This window comes from Ixodes scapularis, unplaced genomic scaffold (genome assembly GCF_016920785.2).
Source record: "Ixodes scapularis isolate PalLabHiFi unplaced genomic scaffold, ASM1692078v2 ptg000137l_1___fragment_3__unscaffolded, whole genome shotgun sequence".
Lineage (NCBI taxonomy): Eukaryota > Metazoa > Arthropoda > Arachnida > Ixodida > Ixodidae > Ixodes > Ixodes scapularis.
Genome location: NW_024609920.1, coordinates 742059 through 762388, shown reverse-complemented (window position 1 = coordinate 762388; position 20330 = coordinate 742059). Strand labels below are relative to the sequence as shown.

Genomic DNA, 20330 nt, shown 5'->3' with positions numbered 1-20330 from the left:
ATTTAGTGCACACGTGAGATATGTAACCATTAAGCCAGATATCATTTTTGATAGATTTTGGCTGCATTAAATGTGTGACCGTGCGTGCCTGCTATGACATTCCTCAAGGCATAGGAGATGCAGCTTGCTTATTATCTTCACTGAAACCGGGTTGTTTCATCTGACTGTCTCTAAAAGGGAGTTTGTATCATTAAAGGGAAGGTACATAGGTTCTTGAAAAAAAAAATGAGTAAGAAGTGAATTCTGATGTATTTTTACCCCGTGAACTCTCGTATCCAAACCATTTGATGCGGAAGTATAGTTACACGTGAGAAAACGCGAAACACAGTCGCTGTACGGGACGTCATCGACGGATCTTTTGGCTGCCCAAGGCGGGCGAGAGAGGCGGGGCTTCAGCCCTATTTTGAAATTGCTCTTATGGCTCTCCGGCGCGTCGCAATGAAACATAATCGTGATATCTGTTATTCTAAAGGCCAAACGAACGCCATACAAGTGTTTTTTTTCTCAAATACAGAAGTGCCCCATCTTCCCTTTAAAAGGGAGGTGCATGTACAGTGGCCGAATTTTTTAATAATATCAAGCGAGCGTCGACCGCCGGGACGGCCAGCGCTGTACCGCGGAAAAATGCGGCGTCACGGGAGAGATAAAGCGTGCGCGCACAAAGCTCTTTCTGTTGCGACCGTCGTCTGCTAGGCTATTCCGTGGACCGCACACAGCCCCTGTTCATTATCTGCCGGCATAGCTAACCGCCTTTAAGCAAAGATCTGAACACGAACAGCGCTTGCTTTCGTGATAGTGCTCAGGCGTGGCCGTGGCAAAAACTGCGTGTCATCTCGAGTTTAATTTGCTTTCTTTTCGTTGATTTTATGTTTGCTAACAAAAATTAAAAACACGGTGACGCGACAATGCAACGATGCATTGTCGCAGACAATGCTATACGAGGCATCAAAACCAATCCAGTGCTTTGACCCCGCCGCGTCACATCGTGCTTCCCCGTGCAGTTGTACTCAACGGGAAGGCCACGTGACTCACTTTTAGTGATGGACTGGACAAGATAACTCGTAGCGTCGGCTGCGGTACAACACAAAGTGAAACGGAGTATAGACAGGGTTTCCGCTTGGGCTTGGTGTTTTGTATTATTAACTGCGTTGTTGCTGTCGTCATCTAGACTGTATAGCCCGGTAGTCAGTTTTCTTTGACAAGCGGGCACGCGCATACATTTTTATGCCTCCTCGAGGGCCCATAAAAACACGGGAACGTGTTGTGAGAATGTCGATGGGCGGCATGACGCAAATGAATATAGAAACAGTCGGGATTACAGGCTAACGTCAGTAGGATTTTGAATGCATTTCAAGAGCAGGGGCGTATCGGCGATGCACTTCGACATTGAAAGCGCCCTGATACGGAGCAGGGGCTGTGAGCGGTCACCGGAATAGCCTAGCAGACGACGCTCCCACCAGAAAGGGCTTTGTGCGCACGCAATTAATCTCTCCCGTGACGCCGCATTTTTCCGCGGCACTGGCCGTCCCGCAGGGCGGCAAGCACTGGCAGTCCCGTGGTCGACGCTCGCTTGATATCATTAAAAAATTGGGCCACTGTACTATTAGCCTATTGTGCGCTGGCACTGATCTGTTGGCTCAACTGCGTCCTTTGTTGAACCTTACCCTTTATTATTTTTTTTTGTATGGTAAGAATTACTTTTGGTGATGACTACGGAACAAATAAACATTTTGTGTACAGAGATTCTGTGTGTCAATAATTATTTGTCTTTCTAACCGTAGACATAAAATTTGCGTTTCAGAAAGCTCTACCTGAAGACCTCTAGCACGTAAAAAAATTCTGGCTTCTCATTGAGCAGATATTTTATTCCTACAGAGGAAATGGAAAATTCGACACGCATCCAACTAAGTCAGCTTTACAAAATATTCCGCGTGAGTGCCCAGGCACCACATGCATCGTTTAGGCAGCCCCCTGATGCCTTTGGCGTAGAAAGAACTGGGCCGCTGCTGGAGCCACTGCAGGACCTCTTTCTGTAGCGCATCATCTGTCTGGATTCTTTTTTTCGTGTGCACTTTACTTAGGGTGATGACTGATGACATTGTAGCTAGGTAGGTAGAAAACGTTTATTGGAAGCCAAGAACTACGAATAGAAAGATTGTAGTACCCGATGCCGCCAGCACGCGCGCTCACGAGAAAATCACAAATAGCCGCTTACAAACTACCGCCGTAGCACTCAATGCCCAGCGCTCGTGGCGACCGGAGACGCGCTTGCTCGGGAGCAGAAGAGGAACAAAAGCGTCAGGAACCAAATTGTCCGATGTCATCACCCTGAGCAAAGCGCACATGAAGGCGTTCCAAGCAACAGCCCAGCGTGTGCTGCTCCACAGGCCGGCACGGGCGTGTGCGTCGCCTGAGAAAGCGAGGAAAACACGCGCCATACGCTACGCACAAGCTTTCTAGATGGTACCTTCTAGAGGCTTTCTTTTAAAGATGTGTAGACCGTACAGCTAATAAAGAGCTTCTGTCACGTGAGCTGGGCGAAGAAGAGTCAGCTACAAGGCAACCCCGAAGTTCCTGCCGAAGAACCGGGCTTCGTAATTGCAAGCTTTTAACATTTTCTTCCCTTTTAATGAAGTGGTTACTGTAGAGCCATTTAGTTCGGTCGAATCGCCAGGCTTCTAAACCATCCCCAGGGCCGGTTTTCTCGAAGCGATGGTAAACCCATTTTAGTAAACCACGGTACCTAGGAAGGAAAAAGTACCTAGGTACTGTAATAAACGGCTGGATATAAAACCACAATAATTATTTTTCATTGGGCAGTTAGATGCGTCATCTATCGGTGAAACAAACCAGTCATTTTGTTTATTCTCTCTTTCCGCTGCTTGTTATCGCTCTAGTATGGTATTTTAAGTCAAAATATAGTAATGTTGTACTTGAAGACCAATTTATTTGCTTCAGATGCTATGAAGAAATTTTAGCTACCATGGTAGAGTTTGTCGACGAATATTTGAAAACGTAAGAAACATTTCCTTCAATATGTTTCGCCATAAACAACGCATAACTTTCCCGTGTCCCTTCCAGTCTGGCAACGCCGCTGCTGTAGTCTCGTTTTTGTTCCCTGCGACGCACGTTTCTACGATTCCTGCTGATCTCAACTGTTTGCCCTCTCTTCCGTTTGCCCAACCGATCCACCGATTAGCCCACCGACCGACTGCGGACTTACTAACAACTGATTTGCGGACCTATTTGTACTTTGATAACGGAAACGATGTCGAACGGGACGAGGCGTCGACGTCGACGAGACCGCGCGTACGCGCAGTACGCTGTCGTCATGCTGGGACGACAACGTGTGTTCCGGGACCGCCTCGATCCGCTGGAAGAATTCGACGAGGATGCGCTGCAGCAACGATTCCGGTTTGGTCGCGCGGGAATTATGTTTCTCGCGGAGACGCTGCGCCCGGACTTGGAGCGGTCGACGCGTCGCAGCTGCGCCTTGTCCGCAGAGCAGCAGGTGATCGTCGCTCTGCAATTCTACGCCACAGGCAACTTCCTCATCACTGCAGGCGACTACGTCCACGTGCAAGTCTCTAGTGCTTCACGGTCCGTGAGGCAGGTCACCGTAGCTTTGGCACGTCGAGCAAGGGACTTCATACGGTAAGACTTCATACGGTAAAGAGTTCCTGAGCGTTCCGAGTCAAAAAAAAAAAAAAAAAGAAAGTCGGATTTTGTTGAGTTAGTTTATGAGTAAAGCTATACGCACTCCGTCGTGCACCTCGGCCGGAAAGGGCTATACGCACAACGCGAAACTGCCCTCCAGAGAAGAGGGAAAGAAGGAGCTACCCTCTTATCAGGATCCTCCTTTGTGCCTCCCGGGTTTGCACAGGCGTTGCTATTCTCCTGCCAGATGATTAGAGAAGATTAACCTGTCACTCAACATTCTTACAAAGGCAGTTTCCCTCTCCTCCTTTTACTTGGTGTTCAAAAGTATGCGATGTGACGTCAGTGCAGGGAGCCTATAACACGAATGGTTACTACGTGTTTTATAAGCGGTAACATAGTATAGGGTTAAAAAAAAAGAAAAGATGGCATAGCATAGGGGCATACACCGTGCATAGGGGGGTAAGGTGTCTGCTTCATACATAAGTGGACACGGGTTCGATCCGCGGTGTGGGCCCACTTTTTTTTTTCTCGAACATTTTGTTTTGTCGAACATTTTGTTTTGTCGAGGCATTTGGGGATATTTACGACATTTCTTTTTTACGATGAACACTGAAGCAGAAAAAAAAATGAATGTTGTCGGCTAAACTTTGCATAAATGTGCATGCTAGGGTATTGTGCTGTAAATTAACTTGTGAATGTATTGGCAATGCAGGTGGCCTGACGTCGCAGAGAGTGCTGCCTTGCAGGAGCAGTTCTTTGACGTAGCCGGGTTCCCTTGTGTCGTGGGTGCTGTTGATGGCACCCACATTCGAATCCAGGGACCGCGCGTGCACGAGGAGGTGTACGTGAACCGCCACCTGTACCATTCCATCAACGTACAGGTGGTAGTTGACGCGTCCTGCCGCATACGCACTGTGGTTGCGAGATGGCCAGGAAGCACGCACGACTCCCGGATTTTCACCGAGAGCACACTATCAGTCAAGCTGGCCGATGGCATCTACGATGGCCTATTGCTCGGCGACAGCGGCTACACCTGCCAGCCGTGGCTGATGACGCCATTCCTGTCGCCATCATCAGCAGCAGAAGTGAGGTACAACACGGCACACACCACGACAAGGAGTATTGTTGAAAAGTAAGACAAAGTCACGCATCGTGGTGGGTTACTGGGCTGCTATATTGAAAAGAATGCCACTAGACAACGTAACATTTTGTTGTCATAGCACAGAAGACACTGTTAATTGTAACGCCCCTACATGCAGTTTTGTGTTCTCTAGACCCAGCAGAAAACAGTAATTGCACGGAACCTAAAGAGAGAAGAAAGAAAATACTATCCCAAGGATATATATTTATTTATTGTACTTTCCAGTGCCCCTATACAGCCCGAGGGCCTGCATAAGGGTGCAACATAGACACATATATGCAGTGTTGCATAAAAAGCAGACATGCAAAACGCATGCATCGTATCAAAAGACAAAAACGTGAAATATTCTCCAACATATTTTTTGGAGAACATATCACATTGTTTCTTTCGTTAGGGGCAGGATTTGTTACATACGTGTGAAAGGCAATATGTTGGTTCAACCTGGATTCAGAAGAGCAAAAAGATACAAATGCAAAGCCGTGTTTTTTTTTTCCGGCCCCACCTTTACAGAAATTACACGCCTACTTGCCATACATTCTAAGATACTCCACACTGCTGGGACTCGCCGTAAAATGTGACAAATTGCACCGGGCTCGGGTTGCTATAGGGAAGTCGTTGACAGACATCTTCGGACTGCTAATGTTAACGACTGTTTGTATGAAACTGTGTTTTGCTTACACTCAGCTATGAGGAACATTTGTCGAGGGAAGTTTAATATGGTCTACATGTAAACATACTGTTATATATCTTGGCAATGATAAGAAATGATTGCCGGGTTTTCGGTAGGCTACAGCATTCAGAAAGCATGAAATAGTCTCAGCCCTAATATATTAGTGTAATTTAAATAAATAATACTCATCCTGTCCATATGATGCACGCAGGACAATAGGCCAGCTGAAGCGCAGGTTCCACTGCCTGCACGCCGAGCTGCGCATGGAGCCAAGCAGATGCTGCGACATTATCGTGGCATGCTGCGTGCTCCACAATCTCGCCAAGAGATACCCCTGTGCGATGCCAGGGACTGCCATCCCGCCTGAGGTTCCTGTGGAGCCCATGGCAGCCGGCCGTGGAGAAAGCAACGAGGCCCGGCGTGCCCTTGTCGACCAGTTCTTCTGTTGAGCGTAAGTATGTGGGTATGTGGTCTTTTCAATTCAAACTGGTTTTCTTGAATGCGAGATACATACAGAGATATTGTCCTCTCCGTGTGTTTACCAGGCTCCGTAAATGGATAACCATAATAACAAGTTGAATGTGGCACGCGATTTCATATAATAAATTTTCTTGAATGCTTCGTGGCATCTTTTGGCTGTGGTTTTACCAGCAGCTGATATAAGGGGCTGGACCAACCCCAACATATTCCTGGGAGAACATAGATATTTTAAATCTTTATTAAGCACTCTTCATGTATGGTTTCAATACGAGGGTAAACAGGCTTTGCGGAATTCACTCGTTGCAAAAGAATGGAAGTGTTGGCAGATATTAGAGCAAGCAGATTTGTGCTGCGACTGCTATCCTTGCAAAAAGCGTCGCTTGGAGACGATGCAGCGCCCGTCCTATGCCGCTCAGGCGTCCACCCTCATATTGAAGACGTCTGTACCCTTTCCTGATTCCGAACATTATAGCAGAAAGAGTGCCTCAAGCATTGCAAACCATATTGTCTCGCAAACCCTCTTCATTGCAGCATGTTTTTTGTTGGTTGCAACAATGACATGCACTTAAGATGTAATGTGGCGGTGTCCAAACAAGGTAACTCTTCTGAACAGCATTGCAGGCACGGATCAGAATCATTCTCGCCTCATCCAGTTTCGCTTGCAGCGTACCTCATTGTAAAAGGTTAGAGTTGGTCAAGCAGCATAATTGCAACTGCGTTTAACAGTGAAATTGCTGCATGACCCATGGAACCACATACGCAAAAGTCCTGCATTATATTGCTGTTGCGTGCCTCGGTCAACAGTGCGTGCGGCTTTTGTGCGAAAAGCTTCGGCCCACTTCTGTGTGTTGGTCATCGTGCTTGTCTTCGTACTACAGGCTACGCGAACATCAATGTCCTCAGTGCGAGTAATTATAGGGGTGAGCGAAATAATAGCCTGAAAAATAATACCATTTCATTTTATTGCGCCTCTGTCCTATACGTTTGTACCATTATTACCATATTTAAAAGTATTCTACAGGTGAGAGGAGTCAACCTGTATGCGTCACAGTAGTGGCCTGATTATAACAGCCACTAATGGGTCATGTACATAAGAGGAATAATTCTGTCATTGGTTATTTCACTTAGTAAAAGAGTAAAGGGTGTATAAAATCGCTGTCGAACAATGTTGAATTATGGTAATGCCTGTTTACTTCGGGAAGTGAACAAAGAGAGTACAGAGTTCCTGAACGGTGTAAATTCCGCGACACACTCTCCTCGAACAAATCAGGCACACCGAGTGGTCACACCAGTAACCATGCATTTAAACACATAATCACTGTTTGTGCCGTGCAGGCACTTCCTAGGTTATTTGCTTACTTGCTGCTTTGTTTTGTGCAGGGTCGAATTGTTAAGCTTCTTTCCTTAGTGCCCAACAATGATGTTTTTGACGTGTCGACAGGCTTGCGCACATGTATGGAAACTCAGCTGGTTAGATTGTCGCTGGTGTCGGATACCAATGTGGTACTCTGGAATACTGAGGAGGTGATAAAAATATTTAATTATTCGTTAAAATTACTTGCACCATCTTACTGGCTGTCGCATAGGGTCGAGTGTTTTTCTCCAGGGACGACTACCCCATAACATACTGAGGTTTTCACAAATCCTTGCATTTCAAAATGTACTTTATTATTTCACATCCGCCCTTGCTTCGTCAATCTAAAAAAAAATAAAAAAATAGTAGAACTTAATGCCCCCCCCCCCCTTGGTCTGTTCTGATTACTCCTTTCCCAATTGTTTTTTCAAAAGCTCAATTTGAAGTTCAGCCTGCAAGGTTTGTAGCCTTAGCATTTCAGTGTAATACTGTTTAGCAGCATCTGCTGCAGCGATTTGCGCATTGGAGGCATCTATTGCTCTTTTTGTTGCCTCCCTATCCAACAGGAGGTTCTCCGCCTCCATCCGCTGCTGGTCCTCAGCTTGCTGCTGATATCTCTGCGCAGCTTCCCGGCACCAACGTCTCGTCTGCAAGACACGGGGAGCTGCTGCCCACTCTTCTGCTGCTGCCACCCTTTGGCCGCTTCCTGACGCCCGAGGCTGCGGCGCTGCCGTTTGCCTCAAGCTATCGCTGTGACAAATGGATATGCAGGAAGTCATTTGCTGTAGTTATTAGAAGTGTGCAGGCAACCTACGTATAACATATTTACAGTTACAGACACTGTATAACATACAGTGTCTGTAACCCCGACATGTTGCTTGAATTTTGCCACAGTGTACTTAACTGTAGAATAGAAACTCTCTGATGCTTCAAGCATCTCCGAGTGGGCCACACACATAATGCTCATAATATCCCAAGAAATCGCCCACCCAAAACTGAGAGCACATTAGGTAAAAATAAGGGGTAGGCTAACATTCGGTGTTCACAAGGTAGCTCAACTTGAGCCATTGAAAAATAGAAAGTCCTGCTACAAATCAGGATGGGCTATCTGTTGGGGATGAATCGTCTCTCGGGATATTACGGTAATATTCCTTGTACCGGTTGCAACTTTCAGTATTTCATTACCTTTAGCTTTCTTATAAATTTCTTAACCTTGCCGTTTATTTCACCTAAGGATGTTGTGAAACCAAACATTCCAGTCTCGTTGTTTACGAAATCCACGATGCTACAAGAAAGTCTTCGCTTGGCTATGTATACAGTCAATCTCGCTATGGCTTTCGACCCTCCTGTTAAACTGATAACTGATGCCATCAACGCTACCTCTTTCCTTTTTGCGTTCCGCACTAGTTCGTCACAGCATAAACAACGAGTTTGTTCACTCATGCGTAACAACAGGGGTGCACCTCTATTTTTTTTTTCAAAAGGAAGCATATTGTCTTACATGTTGCACCTGTTTGTTAAGCGGTTAGAACTAAATATCACCACCTTGCACTCCTTCAACCATCAAAAAGTGTACTACAACTCTTCTTTGTTCGGATATCTGGCTTTGGTACATCGGTAGTTCTGTTGTCTGGTTGTTAGCTATGTTAGTAATGAGCAGATTTTGCTGCTTATCCTTCTGTGTGTGTTTTTTTGCAGGTTGTTTGTAGAGCAATTATGCAGCCGTATGAGTAAAATGAAGAGAAATTCATGATTACATGCTTGTCATAAGTGACCCAAAGGCAGTGCAGTATGTCCGCTAGCCTGGGCTCCCTATCCCTAACCTGCATCACGCAGTAGTGATACATGAAAGTGCGCTGATTTCCAATTAGATATTGTGTGTATGGCACTATGACAATTTTTACAATCTCCCTGTTCTCACACCAGTTTCTTACGGTCCCACCATTAATAACAGAGCTGTTCTGCATGCCCGGCACCCAGTGCTGTTGACTTGTCATACAGACTGATGTAAGAGTAATCCACTCACTCTTCCGTGTCACCCTCAATGACATCGAGCCCACACAGGTTCGGCGAGTCGACGCCGATCACGTCGAGAACTGCCTGAATTAGGGGCGTCAGTTCATGGGGGTTCGGGCCGGCACCTACCAAATGAATGCACATAATTTTCATTCCGTAGTCACCCGGGCCCCAGAGGCATTGCAGAGTGGAGGGGGATCAATAACCAACTACCAAGCTAGAATATAAACAGCAGAAATCCAACGGCATTATGAAGCATCAAATGAAAGCATAGTAATTTATACTGTGTGGCAGAAATGTAACTTCTTAACATTGCAGTGGAGTGATCTCGCAGCAGTGACCTTCCAACATGCACATTGCTGCGTGCAATTGTGCTGCAGTAAACTTTGTACATAGTGCTTTCTGTGTGCCTTGAGGATGCAGTAGTGTAGGGTATTCAGCGACGTGTTCGATGAACAACTATGCCCCAAGTTTTAGGACTGTTTTCTTAAAAACAACAGAAAGGCACAGTTTAGGTGGTGTGCTTTCAACATTTTGATCTCCTCTGTCTCAGGTCTACCACACTTTCTGCTGTTTCATGTAAAGGAAATTTCAATAAATTGTTTTGAGATGTTGCCTCTTGATTTTATTACTGTTTTCGAACAGGGACAGGAATGTAGTGGAAAGTTACACGTCAACACTCACTTTTATATCTGTCATCAGTCATGCCATAAAAAAATTAAATGTTAACACGCATCATAATCCATGGCAGAAAAGGTTCTGTTTATTTTTTGTGTACCTGCCCTGCCCCCCCCCCCCCCCCCCACTCATCTTTAAAGCGAACAATTGAAAACTAGTTTGTTTTTCGAAATATGCAAAATTCCTCCGACTCACCTGTGCGCCCTTCATGCTTCTTGTAGGCGCTGTAGACCTTTCTGCATTTTTTCAGGAGGTTTTGCCACGCCTCCTTCAGCTGCTTTGCGGTCCTCTGAGCTCCCTGCTCATTCATTGCATCGGCAATGTCGAGCCACGCCTGCTGTCTCGTGTGTGCAGTTACTGCAGGACCGAATTTCCCCATAATTTGTTCCCTTCTTGCCCCAACTTCCCGAATTAACTTCAATCTCTCGTCTAATGTCATAATTTTTTGCCTCTGTTCGCAAGCACTCGATACTGAGGCTTGGTTCATTTTCAACCGATGTTTGCGGACAGGACACTATCGTCTGCTACCTTGGTTTCTCTACCCACACACCTGCGTTTTGCTATATATCGCAATAAGACGAAAGATAATCCTAATATCACTTTTAAAAACAAAAAAAAAAAGCGAAAGGATGATCTCGTCCACTTTCTTTGTGGTAAGTGTTTGTTTATTTCTCGTTTCTGGGACTTCTGCAGATGACATCGGCAAGGTTGATTCGTATACCGCGCTTGTACTATCTTTTCCATTGGTGGATGCATCGACCGACCGTCGCGGTCAGAACCAGACGCAGCGGCACTGCTTCAGCGTAAAGCTAAGGTTCTCGTCACCGTTGAATTGCTGGCCACCGGGGATATGTAGAAACCTCGATGCTGTCGGCATACTGTCGGCGCACTGCGAACAAAAAAAAAAAAACTGTACAATGTCCCAGCTGTTCACTCGGAACGAAGACTTTATCGAAGATAACCCCCTTTATCCGCAAAGTAATCGCTGCTCGCGAGTTGGCGTGCATAGTGTAACAAATTAAACCTGTTCGTATACCAACGCTTGTTCGCAAAACATTTTTTACTCACCATAAAAACACTTGCAAGGCTGATGTACCGTCATATGTCCTGGGTCCCGGACTGGTGAAGAGTGATGCGTTCGCGGAATGATGCCGTCGGTTAGCTTAGTTGTCCCTCTGAACTACCGCTTTGCTTGACGTGCTAATAGGTTGATGGTGCGTCATTAATATAACAGCCGGATCGAAATGAATGTTCGGCAGAACCAAGCAGAACTATTAGCCCTCATTAAGCGACGTCGCGGCCATTTTGCTTGTAGGTACTGCTTCTCCCTCGGCGCCCCTGCTCGCCCAGTCACGTGACCTAAAATTCCCCGTTCTAGGGACAATAGTTAACTTTAAACCACGGTTTGCGTTCGAGAAAACGGGCCCAGGTAGCACACCGCGTCGGCCGGTATCGGGACTACGCCGGCCGGTCCCGGTAACAGGATGGCGGCGCCCGGCCATTGGCGCCGGTGAGCTACCGGCCACGGCCGGCGTTGGGGTTTCGTCTTGCTCACTGGCCAGTTCCGCCGAAGAAGTTACAGTGACTGGCCGGCATCGGGTTTTTGCTGTCTTTGCTGGCCAGTCTTTCTATGGAGGTTCCAGTAACTGGCCGGCATTGGTATTTTGCTGTCTTTGATGGCCAGTATTTACATGGAAGTTCAGTAACTGGCCGGCATCGGCACTTTGCTGTCTTTGATGGCCAGTATTTACACGGAAGTTCAGTGACTGGCCGGCATCGGCACTTTGCTGTTCAGGCTGGCGAGCCCCGCCATGGAAGTTCCGTTTACTGACCGACATCGTTTTATCTTTTTCTTTTTTTTTGCCGTTTTTACTATGCAGTCAAGTCCTCCAGATTTTGACGAACTGTGGCAATTCATGAATAGCGAGTGAAAATATTTGCGTAGATCAATCCTTCGCAAATAACTGCCGACGCTGGTGTATTTTATCCCAGCATGGCAGGGCTGACGTGTTTTATCGCGAAAACGCGAGAAAAAATAATGCGGCGTGGAACATTTGCAGTTCAGGATTCGAGACTTTGACCACCTACGCTCTGAAGAATAAATTACACAACACCGAACGACACCTTTTCAGGAAGCTAGTTTAATTTGATGCACTATACTTAAGGTCGGTGGTATACGCACGTGTTTGGCACTGATAAGAAAAATAAAATAAAAACGGTATAGCGGAGAATCCGAGTGAAGAACAACAACCACAATTAACAAACACGTGGCATGATTGAGCACGCGCTTTGAGTTACAAAAACAATAATTTGCATTACATTGCAGAATCTATAATAATAAATAATAACAAGAAAGAGATGTGTGTTTTGCTTATGACGCTGCGAGATGTACACAACTTTCCTGAGATCATGTTATTGGTGATTTTAATTGAGTGTGAAAATATGCTATTTCAGGCAAGAATCGACTATTTTCTGTGGTAGCTACGACCATCTAACAGAAATATTTCAAATGTTCACATAGCCAGATGATCTGTCCCCGATAGCTTATGTTATACGACATACCGCACCAAAAAAAAGTAAATATAAAAACATTTTTTTTTAGCACGATAAAACGGGAAACACAAAGGCGTTGTGGGTGTTTACACTGCCGGGTTTGTGAATGTGACCCCTTGGCGCTACAAAACATAAATGTTATCACACCGAACGATACCGTTTCTGAAAGCTAGTTTATTTATCCGCACTGTTCTTCGATCTCAGGAATATAAACATTATAGGCCTAATAAAAAAGTAAAATTGCGGAGCACAACCTCAATAAGTAAAACCAGGGGGCAGGCGATGGATATCACTGATGTGCCAGAACAAAATTAAGTACTACTTTCCGGAAGTCAGAAAATTAAGAGATGTGCTCAATACGTAGCGCGCTATGAGCTCAGGTAAATAACTGCCTTAAACTAGCGGTATTTTTGTTTTAATAGTGGCTAAAGGTGACCGCCTTCAGACAAACTTCGGCTGCATCACTGTGGCAGTTTGACCATTTACATACACATTTTCCCATTTTTCTCTCAATATTCCCATTATTATTAGCTTCTTTACTTCGTTGAAAGCACTTGCGCTGTTTGCGTACTACACCAACCAACCTATTAGCACGGAGGGAGCGATTTATCCCGGCAAACAGGAGGGCCACGGTTTGTGCATTGCATCAACTCAAATTTGGGCTCACACTTTCTATTTTCACATTCTGCGTGACTTTTACCCTAAAGTAGGGGGCCGGCGACTGCAAAAAACACAGCAAATATTTAAAATAATAAAAACAAGAAAAAAACGCGATAAAAAAAATTAGAAAACTTTCTGTCTACTGGGATTGGAACCACCGACCACTACATTACCAGCAGGACGCGTTTACAACCAAAGCCAAACCGGCATACAGAATGTTTGAAGTTTTAAAAAATTATATGTCTGCTGAAGTCGGTTGGATACATTGTGCGGTTAGTTTCGTATTTAACTTTTTGCTACGTGTTCAGGACGCATTTATATTATTGTGGCAATGTTTACATGCATATAAGTTATTATTACTGTGTATACTAATGTTTTTTTTTTAATTTGCATTGCTGGTCGTTTTATTGCAAGCGTGTTGAAGATAGTTTCCGTAAAGTCGCTAGATATCCATTAGAGCCATCCAATGCAATCCAATCCAATCCACAGCCCTTTTTTGCACGTTTGGCGGGGAGTGTGGGTTTTCATATCTCTGTATTCAGGTCAATTCACCGATTAGTCGTGATGCGTGGAGTTTATCTTAGTTTCAAATGTGTCTCAACAGAAGGAAGCGACTGTGAGCCGTGGAACTACGTCAAATCTGCTCAACAGCCAAGATCATGGTACGGTCGTTCCAAAGTAAGTTCCTTTCTTTGTCTGTTAGGGCTAGATTATTCTTTCCTCCGTTCAAAATCCTTGTTATTGTCTAGATCGCTTGCTTTTACCAGTATTACTAATTGTGCGCGAATGGGGTAATGCGAGGCTGTTTTTCTTCGCTCACAAATAGGCTGCATACTCGCTCGAGGTCCATCAGTAGCGGCGGAACTTTTGGGGATATGGAGGGGGGGGGGGGGGGGGGGGGGGAAACCGCGGCAGCGCTTGGGCAGCGGCGGGCGCGCGCGGGGGGGGGGGGGGGGGGGGAACCGCGGCAGCGGCGGGCGCGCGGGGGGGCCGGCCCGCCGGCGGGTGGAGGCGGAAAGGGGAAGGGGGGTTGTTTGATTGCCTCCCTCCACCGTATTGTTCACTGGTAAACTAGAATGTCTGGAAGAGCGCGGTGCCCTCCGCCTCTATTATTTGTCGTGGGCGTTGGCCGTTGCAGTGGGACAGCATCGGCGACATGGAACTTTGTGGTGTCGTCGGACGAAAATCGGTGTTTGTCGCTCTAGTGGGACGGGGCTTTTAGAGAAAACGTGAATAGTTAGCAGATACTGTGAAAACCATACAAGGGGATTATTTTAGGCCTTTATTATTCTTAGTATGGGCGACCAATGTGTCCGCACATCCGTCTGTTACCTGAGCTGCCAAGAAAATTGTGTTTGCATATGGGTGGAAGTTAGCACATTCCACTTGGACCTGTTCGAACTTTTGCTAAAGCTCCTTTCGCATTCTTTATTTTTTTTCTTCTCCAATTTGTGAGTTGGGAGTCTACACTCGTATGTAGTGTATGTATTCCTCTCTTTTATTCCTTGTTTTTTGTTTGTTACTTTTCAGGATGTTCAATCAGAATGAACTCACCACCTTATTACATGGAAAGGTTGTTATTTCCAAAGTGTCTGTAAAACAGTCTACCTGACATCTTTTGCTCACGCCCTGGTTTCTGAAGCTCGCATTCTCCGAACACAGCCTTTCTGATTTCTCTGATCCTTTTTCTTTTATGTTCAATAGATCAAGTTGTGAGTGTGCACCAGTCTGCGTCCTATGTGTTCCTGTCCTTTTGTCCTTGTCTCTTTGTGCACTTTTTTCACGTTTGTCTATGATATTTTTTATCGTATATTCTAATCTGTGTTTTCATGTTGATACTTACTGCAGTCCTTACCGAGTAGAAGTTGGCATTCACTTCCGCCATTCTGATGCGAGTGTCCTGAGACGACACAGAATGACAGCTTCCTCTGCTGAAGGCCAGGCTTCATGGAAGACTGCCAAGGCTGTTCATGGTAAGGTTCTTTATATATTGAGCAATATAATAGAAACTTATTGCTGATAGGATTGTTTTTAACGCAGACTGTGTTTATGGACTGGCCTTTAGCAATTCCCATGCCATTCACGTGGAATGAAATCCTGTAGGGAAATTGCGCATCCCATTCGTAAGCGGAATGCTGAGTTTACAACAGAAGTGCGTCTCGACTTGCTGCCAGTATTGCTGTGTGTGTTGTGTTTGCATTTTTATTTGTTTATTTAGTGTTCCCAATAATGGCTGAAGCCTTCCCATTGGAAGTGGCAACACACAAACACAAATGAACGGCAAGAGAGGTGAACAGCGCCACTCACGCCGTTCGCCACCGCACCTATTGGTTTTCGATGAGGTTTGCAGTATTGGTCTCTATGGTATTTGGTCATATATCGCACATGAACACAACCAGGGCACTGTGCCTACAATTCAGCACTCGCAAGATTTGCGTTAACACACCCTGCAGCTGGTCGCACTTTCAGTCATTTTAATGTTGCAAAAATGAATAATGACATTGGCATATTTCTCGTGCCAAATCCTTCATGCCTGTTCCGAACTCTGATCCCCACGAGATCACAATAGAGTCGTTTCTGATGTACAGTAAAACCTCGTTAATTCAACGAATTTGGAAATTTGGATAATTTGAACTGCCGATTCGGTCCCGTCAAACGTATGTATTAGTCAATGGCAGCAAACGCTCATTAATTCGGAGGGAACGCGGCGCACTATGGTAAATTCGGACGAATTCGGCAGGTGGTGCTATCTACGGTCTGTTCCAAAAGGTATAACCGATATCCATCCGAAGTGCGCACGAGATTTTTCCGGTTTTCCCGTGGTTTTTCGGTTCTCCGTGTTTCGCACCAGTTTTGCTCTGGATCGCCGTGCTTCAGCGCGTTACTCTCCTGGCAAGGAAGCGCCAGAAGCATTGCTGCAACGGGAAAAGGGTAGCACAAGTGACCGACGACCGGAATGGCAAAATCGCAACACGCGGGGCTATTGTTCCCGAGCGTGCCAATAGCGAGAGTGACAGTCACGTTTTACGCCTCCACGCGGGGATCCTAAAGCCCGCCATTTTAACAACTATCCTATCCTTCAATTTTTCGTCGGCCACCCCCGCATTGTAAAATGCAACGTGACTGGCACTCTCGCTATCGGCGCTCGGGAAAAATGCGCCGGGTGTCGCGATTTCGCCGCCCCGATTACTGGTCAGTTGTGCTACTCGTTTTCTGTTGCAGCTGTTCTAGGCTAAGAATTTAGCGACGAAAGTGGAAATACTGAGGGCCTTGGAGGGCGGCGTCTTTCGACAACTTATGGAAAGTTACGACGTCAAGAGAAGCACTTTGGCCACGTACGTAAAAATTTTGGCCGATATCCTACGGGCTTTTGAGAGCGAGAAGTTCAACGCGGAAAGAAAGCGGCCTTGGAAGGTGGTGCACCCGAAACTAGAAGAGGCCTTGCTGTGCTACATTGTCAGCGCACGGGATGCGTAGCTCCGAAAGTGCGAGTGCGGTGGAGCACTCGACCGCGCTAAGGAAAGTTGCCCTCTTCGCCCAAGTGTCGTCCAGAAAGCAGGCGGTAATAACAGATTTATCTCAAAATAAAGGTGTGTCACAGGGCAACGTTTTCGCGCAGCTTTCTTTGTCCTTTCGATATTTCTACTTTCGGTTAATTCTGACATTTTTGCCGGTCCCATGAGATCCGAATTAACAAGGTTTTACTGTAGTGGCACGGCAGATTCTATACTTGTTTTGCTTCAATTTTTGTAAGGGGGACGCTGTAATCCAATTCTACTCATCTCTGATGTACTAGATAGCACCATATTTGCAGAGATAGTCTTCAGATTTTGTAGTTCCAGCAAAATATATTTCAGCTTATAAAATATTTGTTATTTGGCTTGTAAATTTTCAAGCAGATCTAGATTGAAGGCAGCAAATATCTTACCTGCAGTCATGGTATGTGTCCGAAGTATATTGCATTAAAATAATTGACCCAACCTCTTATTTTTGTTTTCAGTGCCTCTAGCGAATTGTGGATGCTAGGATTGCTTTTGTTTGTTTCACATAATCTACAACACTTTTTTCATCTTAATACTCAGTGCAGCCCTTGCCGAACGGAAGCTAGCATCGACTAGGCCAATTCGTTCCTGCATCATCAGCCAAGCCGAGGATCAGGTCCATGGCAGTCTGCGAAGGTTGTTGATGGTAAGCTGCCTTATATATACAGCTGTGTAATAGCAGCTTGTCCTGGATGACAATTTGAAATGCGTGTTTATGTTTTAGAAAGTGAAATTTGCATGGGCATACTTGCAACGTGAAACCTCACCAAGCCTGTTCTGATCTTTCATCCTTTTGAGATTTCAGTACAGCCGTTTCTGCTGCACACATACTGCCTACTTTGGCCAGGTAGAGACTTGATCCATATGAAGGTAAGCAGGTGATTATCAACTGCTCAGTGCTGTCCGTGGTGACGTTCTCTCCTTATCAGATGACTTACCATGCTTGGTTCGCAAGGCATTTTAAAAGGAGAGCAAGTCCACTGGTGCATGATGCTCCCAGTACTGAACAGTCGACGATCGCTTGTTCACACTCGTAAAGATCACGACTGTACTTCAAGCTCGGCAAGTGTGACACTTATGTGATTCAGCCAGTGGCTGTGCAGTATAAAACGCGCCCAATTGGCAACTTTAATGCAGTCTCGTGCAGTTCCATTAATGTTTTCTTTTGGCATGCATGATATGTGTTCACACTTTTTTTTCCCTCGCGTACCGATAGTCCTAGCTGTCTGCAGAGAGTGAGTGTGAAACATGCCAACAAGCCTCTAAAGCAGTATGCAGTGCAATTTTGGTCTATTGTGCAAGCGAGGAAGAAGACTGCTCGTTTGGCTGTTGAGGCTGTGACATAGACATTAGATAGTTTTATCTGAGCATTGTTAGACCCGCTCCACTCAAAAGGAAAGCACCTGCATGCACACAACGCTCAGTCAGCAACGACCAACCGGAGTGCAGATGCCGATGGAGAAGACAATTCCTGCACCCCTATGGCCACTGCCGACTGAGCGTTACGTGCATGCCTGGTTAATTTCCCGCTCAGTGGCTGAGCTGAGCGGGCCGTAAAAAGCGCTCAGCTAAATCTTTTTCTGATAGGGGGTGGCTGACGCATAGATATTTCAGACAGAATGATGGCCGACACTGCTCACATCAATTCTCAGTGTGAGCAGCTCTCATCGCAATACGGAAATTATGATTAAAACTTGCTCTACCCGTTTCTGAAGGTTTTGGGACATGTGCTCCTGGCAGTATTGTCGGGCTAGACATCATTACACCCAGATCCACTCTAATAAATTCTAAGAGGATGAAATCAGTTGCCACATAACTTGTGCAAAACTAAATCTGGAACTCACTCCTCCTTCCTGTTTTCCACTGTATTGAGAACCTTGTCCCAGTATGTGATGGGTATGTGAAGAAAATTGACCAGATAAACAATATCACTTAGAAAATAGATGTCCCATACATATTAACCTGCATCTACCAGCCAGTGTACACTACCTCACTACTGATTTGGCATCTTTCAATTGATATTCCTGAACTGTTCGCACCTGTAGACATCTTAATGATGATAACGAGGGAATGTTTCATCTCATGGTATGTCATATGCTTAAAGTAAGTGAGGCTTGCGGGCATTTTAAAGGGCTAGGGCATGCCGATGGAAAACACTCAATGTGAGTTTGATGGTGGACGCTGATAATATATACTAGTTTTTGTGTAAGTCGCTATTTTTATTTCATGAAGTCTGCAGATGACTTTTAGTCGTCAAGTTGCCATTATGTGGGAACCGGGGTGTCATACTCTGCAATGCATTACATGTTTACCTGTGTCTATCCAATCTCATTAGTATGTGTACAACGGTGAGCTGTATATGTCAAGGATATGATTTGTCATTGTCTCAGTAATGCTAATGAATCGCTATGTTTACCTAAAAATGCTGAATGTGGATATCGGGGACTGCACACCTATCGTAACAAACGTCAGTGTTAAACAACATGCCAACTACTCTGCCAAGCTCGCCCGTCTCTCGACATGCCCTTTTGAATTAAAATAGATGATTTCCACAAGCCTTTCTCTGAAGTGGGCCTTTTTCATACAAATAGCTGACCTTGATTATGAGATAACTGGACCATTTTCGCCCCTTGGTCATCCAGTGTGTTGTTACAGGTATGTCCCTTAGGGATTCTTGTTTTGATATAGTTTCCAGATTGAAAATAAAATAAAGACAATTAGTGCATTAGCTACAAAAAAATTTCCTTTTACATGGGCTGCTTGTCTCATGCCCCTCACCCCAGTTTGGAATTTCTGGATTGTCACGTCCAGCTGGTATTGATTTACCCTGTCATTCTACTGTGGTGTCGATTCTCTTTACAGGGGCTGTAATGAAGGACTTGCCTTCTCGGGTGCATGGTCGACTTGCATCACAAGCTGCATGAGAAGTGTGAAGAAAATTTCCTAGGCCCGTGACATGCAGCCTCTTTCATTCAGCGCACTCCTCTGGCGACAAGCGCATGATTACCAGCCCACTGTAGCTTCACTGCAACTGACAATAAACAATGAGGGTAACAATTTTGTATGTTTCATTTATTGTTTACACACATTACGTGTTAAAATAACCCTTGTTATGAACTACATCATTTCTATTCAGGTGTGAATTGCACACAAAACCAAATGTTAGCATGGAAAACAAGACCGTGAACTGTATGGTTTTAGCCCGCTAGCCTGGGGTCTTGCTGGTATCTTGCGGTACTGCTGGTACTATGCCGGGGATTTGTGCTGACAGCAGCCCGGGAACTCGCTGGGAAAAAAGACCGGGAAACTGTATGGCTTGAGGCCGCCAGCCTGGGGTCTTGCTGGTATCTTACCGTATTACTGATACTATGCTGGGGGTTTGTGCTGGCAGCATCCCGGGAACTCACTGGGACGCCCAGTGCCGGGCGTCCCAGTCAGTCCCAGTCGCTGGCCAGTGACTGGCAATCTCACTGGCCCGTTGTCGCCCCACGGGGCGTTTCCAGCGTCGGGCCAGTAGGATCTTGCCGGCAGACCGGTACCGCCCCATTCCCAAACCAGCGAGTTGTGCTACTTGGG

The 20330-nt window shown here is 45.7% G+C and overlaps 2 protein-coding genes across 2 annotated transcripts in view; both read left to right on the top strand.

The window, feature by feature from the left end:
* Positions 1–20330, top strand: part of LOC120836036 (lamin Dm0-like) — a 94724-nt gene that overhangs the window by 38512 nt on the left and 35882 nt on the right. The gene's annotated exons all lie outside the window — the stretch shown is intronic.
* LOC120848162 (putative nuclease HARBI1) lies at positions 3123–4796 on the top strand. The gene is made up of 2 exons (XM_042287682.1): positions 3123–3654; positions 4373–4796. Exons 1-2 carry the CDS (start codon positions 3269–3271, stop codon positions 4794–4796), a joined length of 810 nt encoding a protein of 269 aa, XP_042143616.1. The 5' UTR covers positions 3123–3268.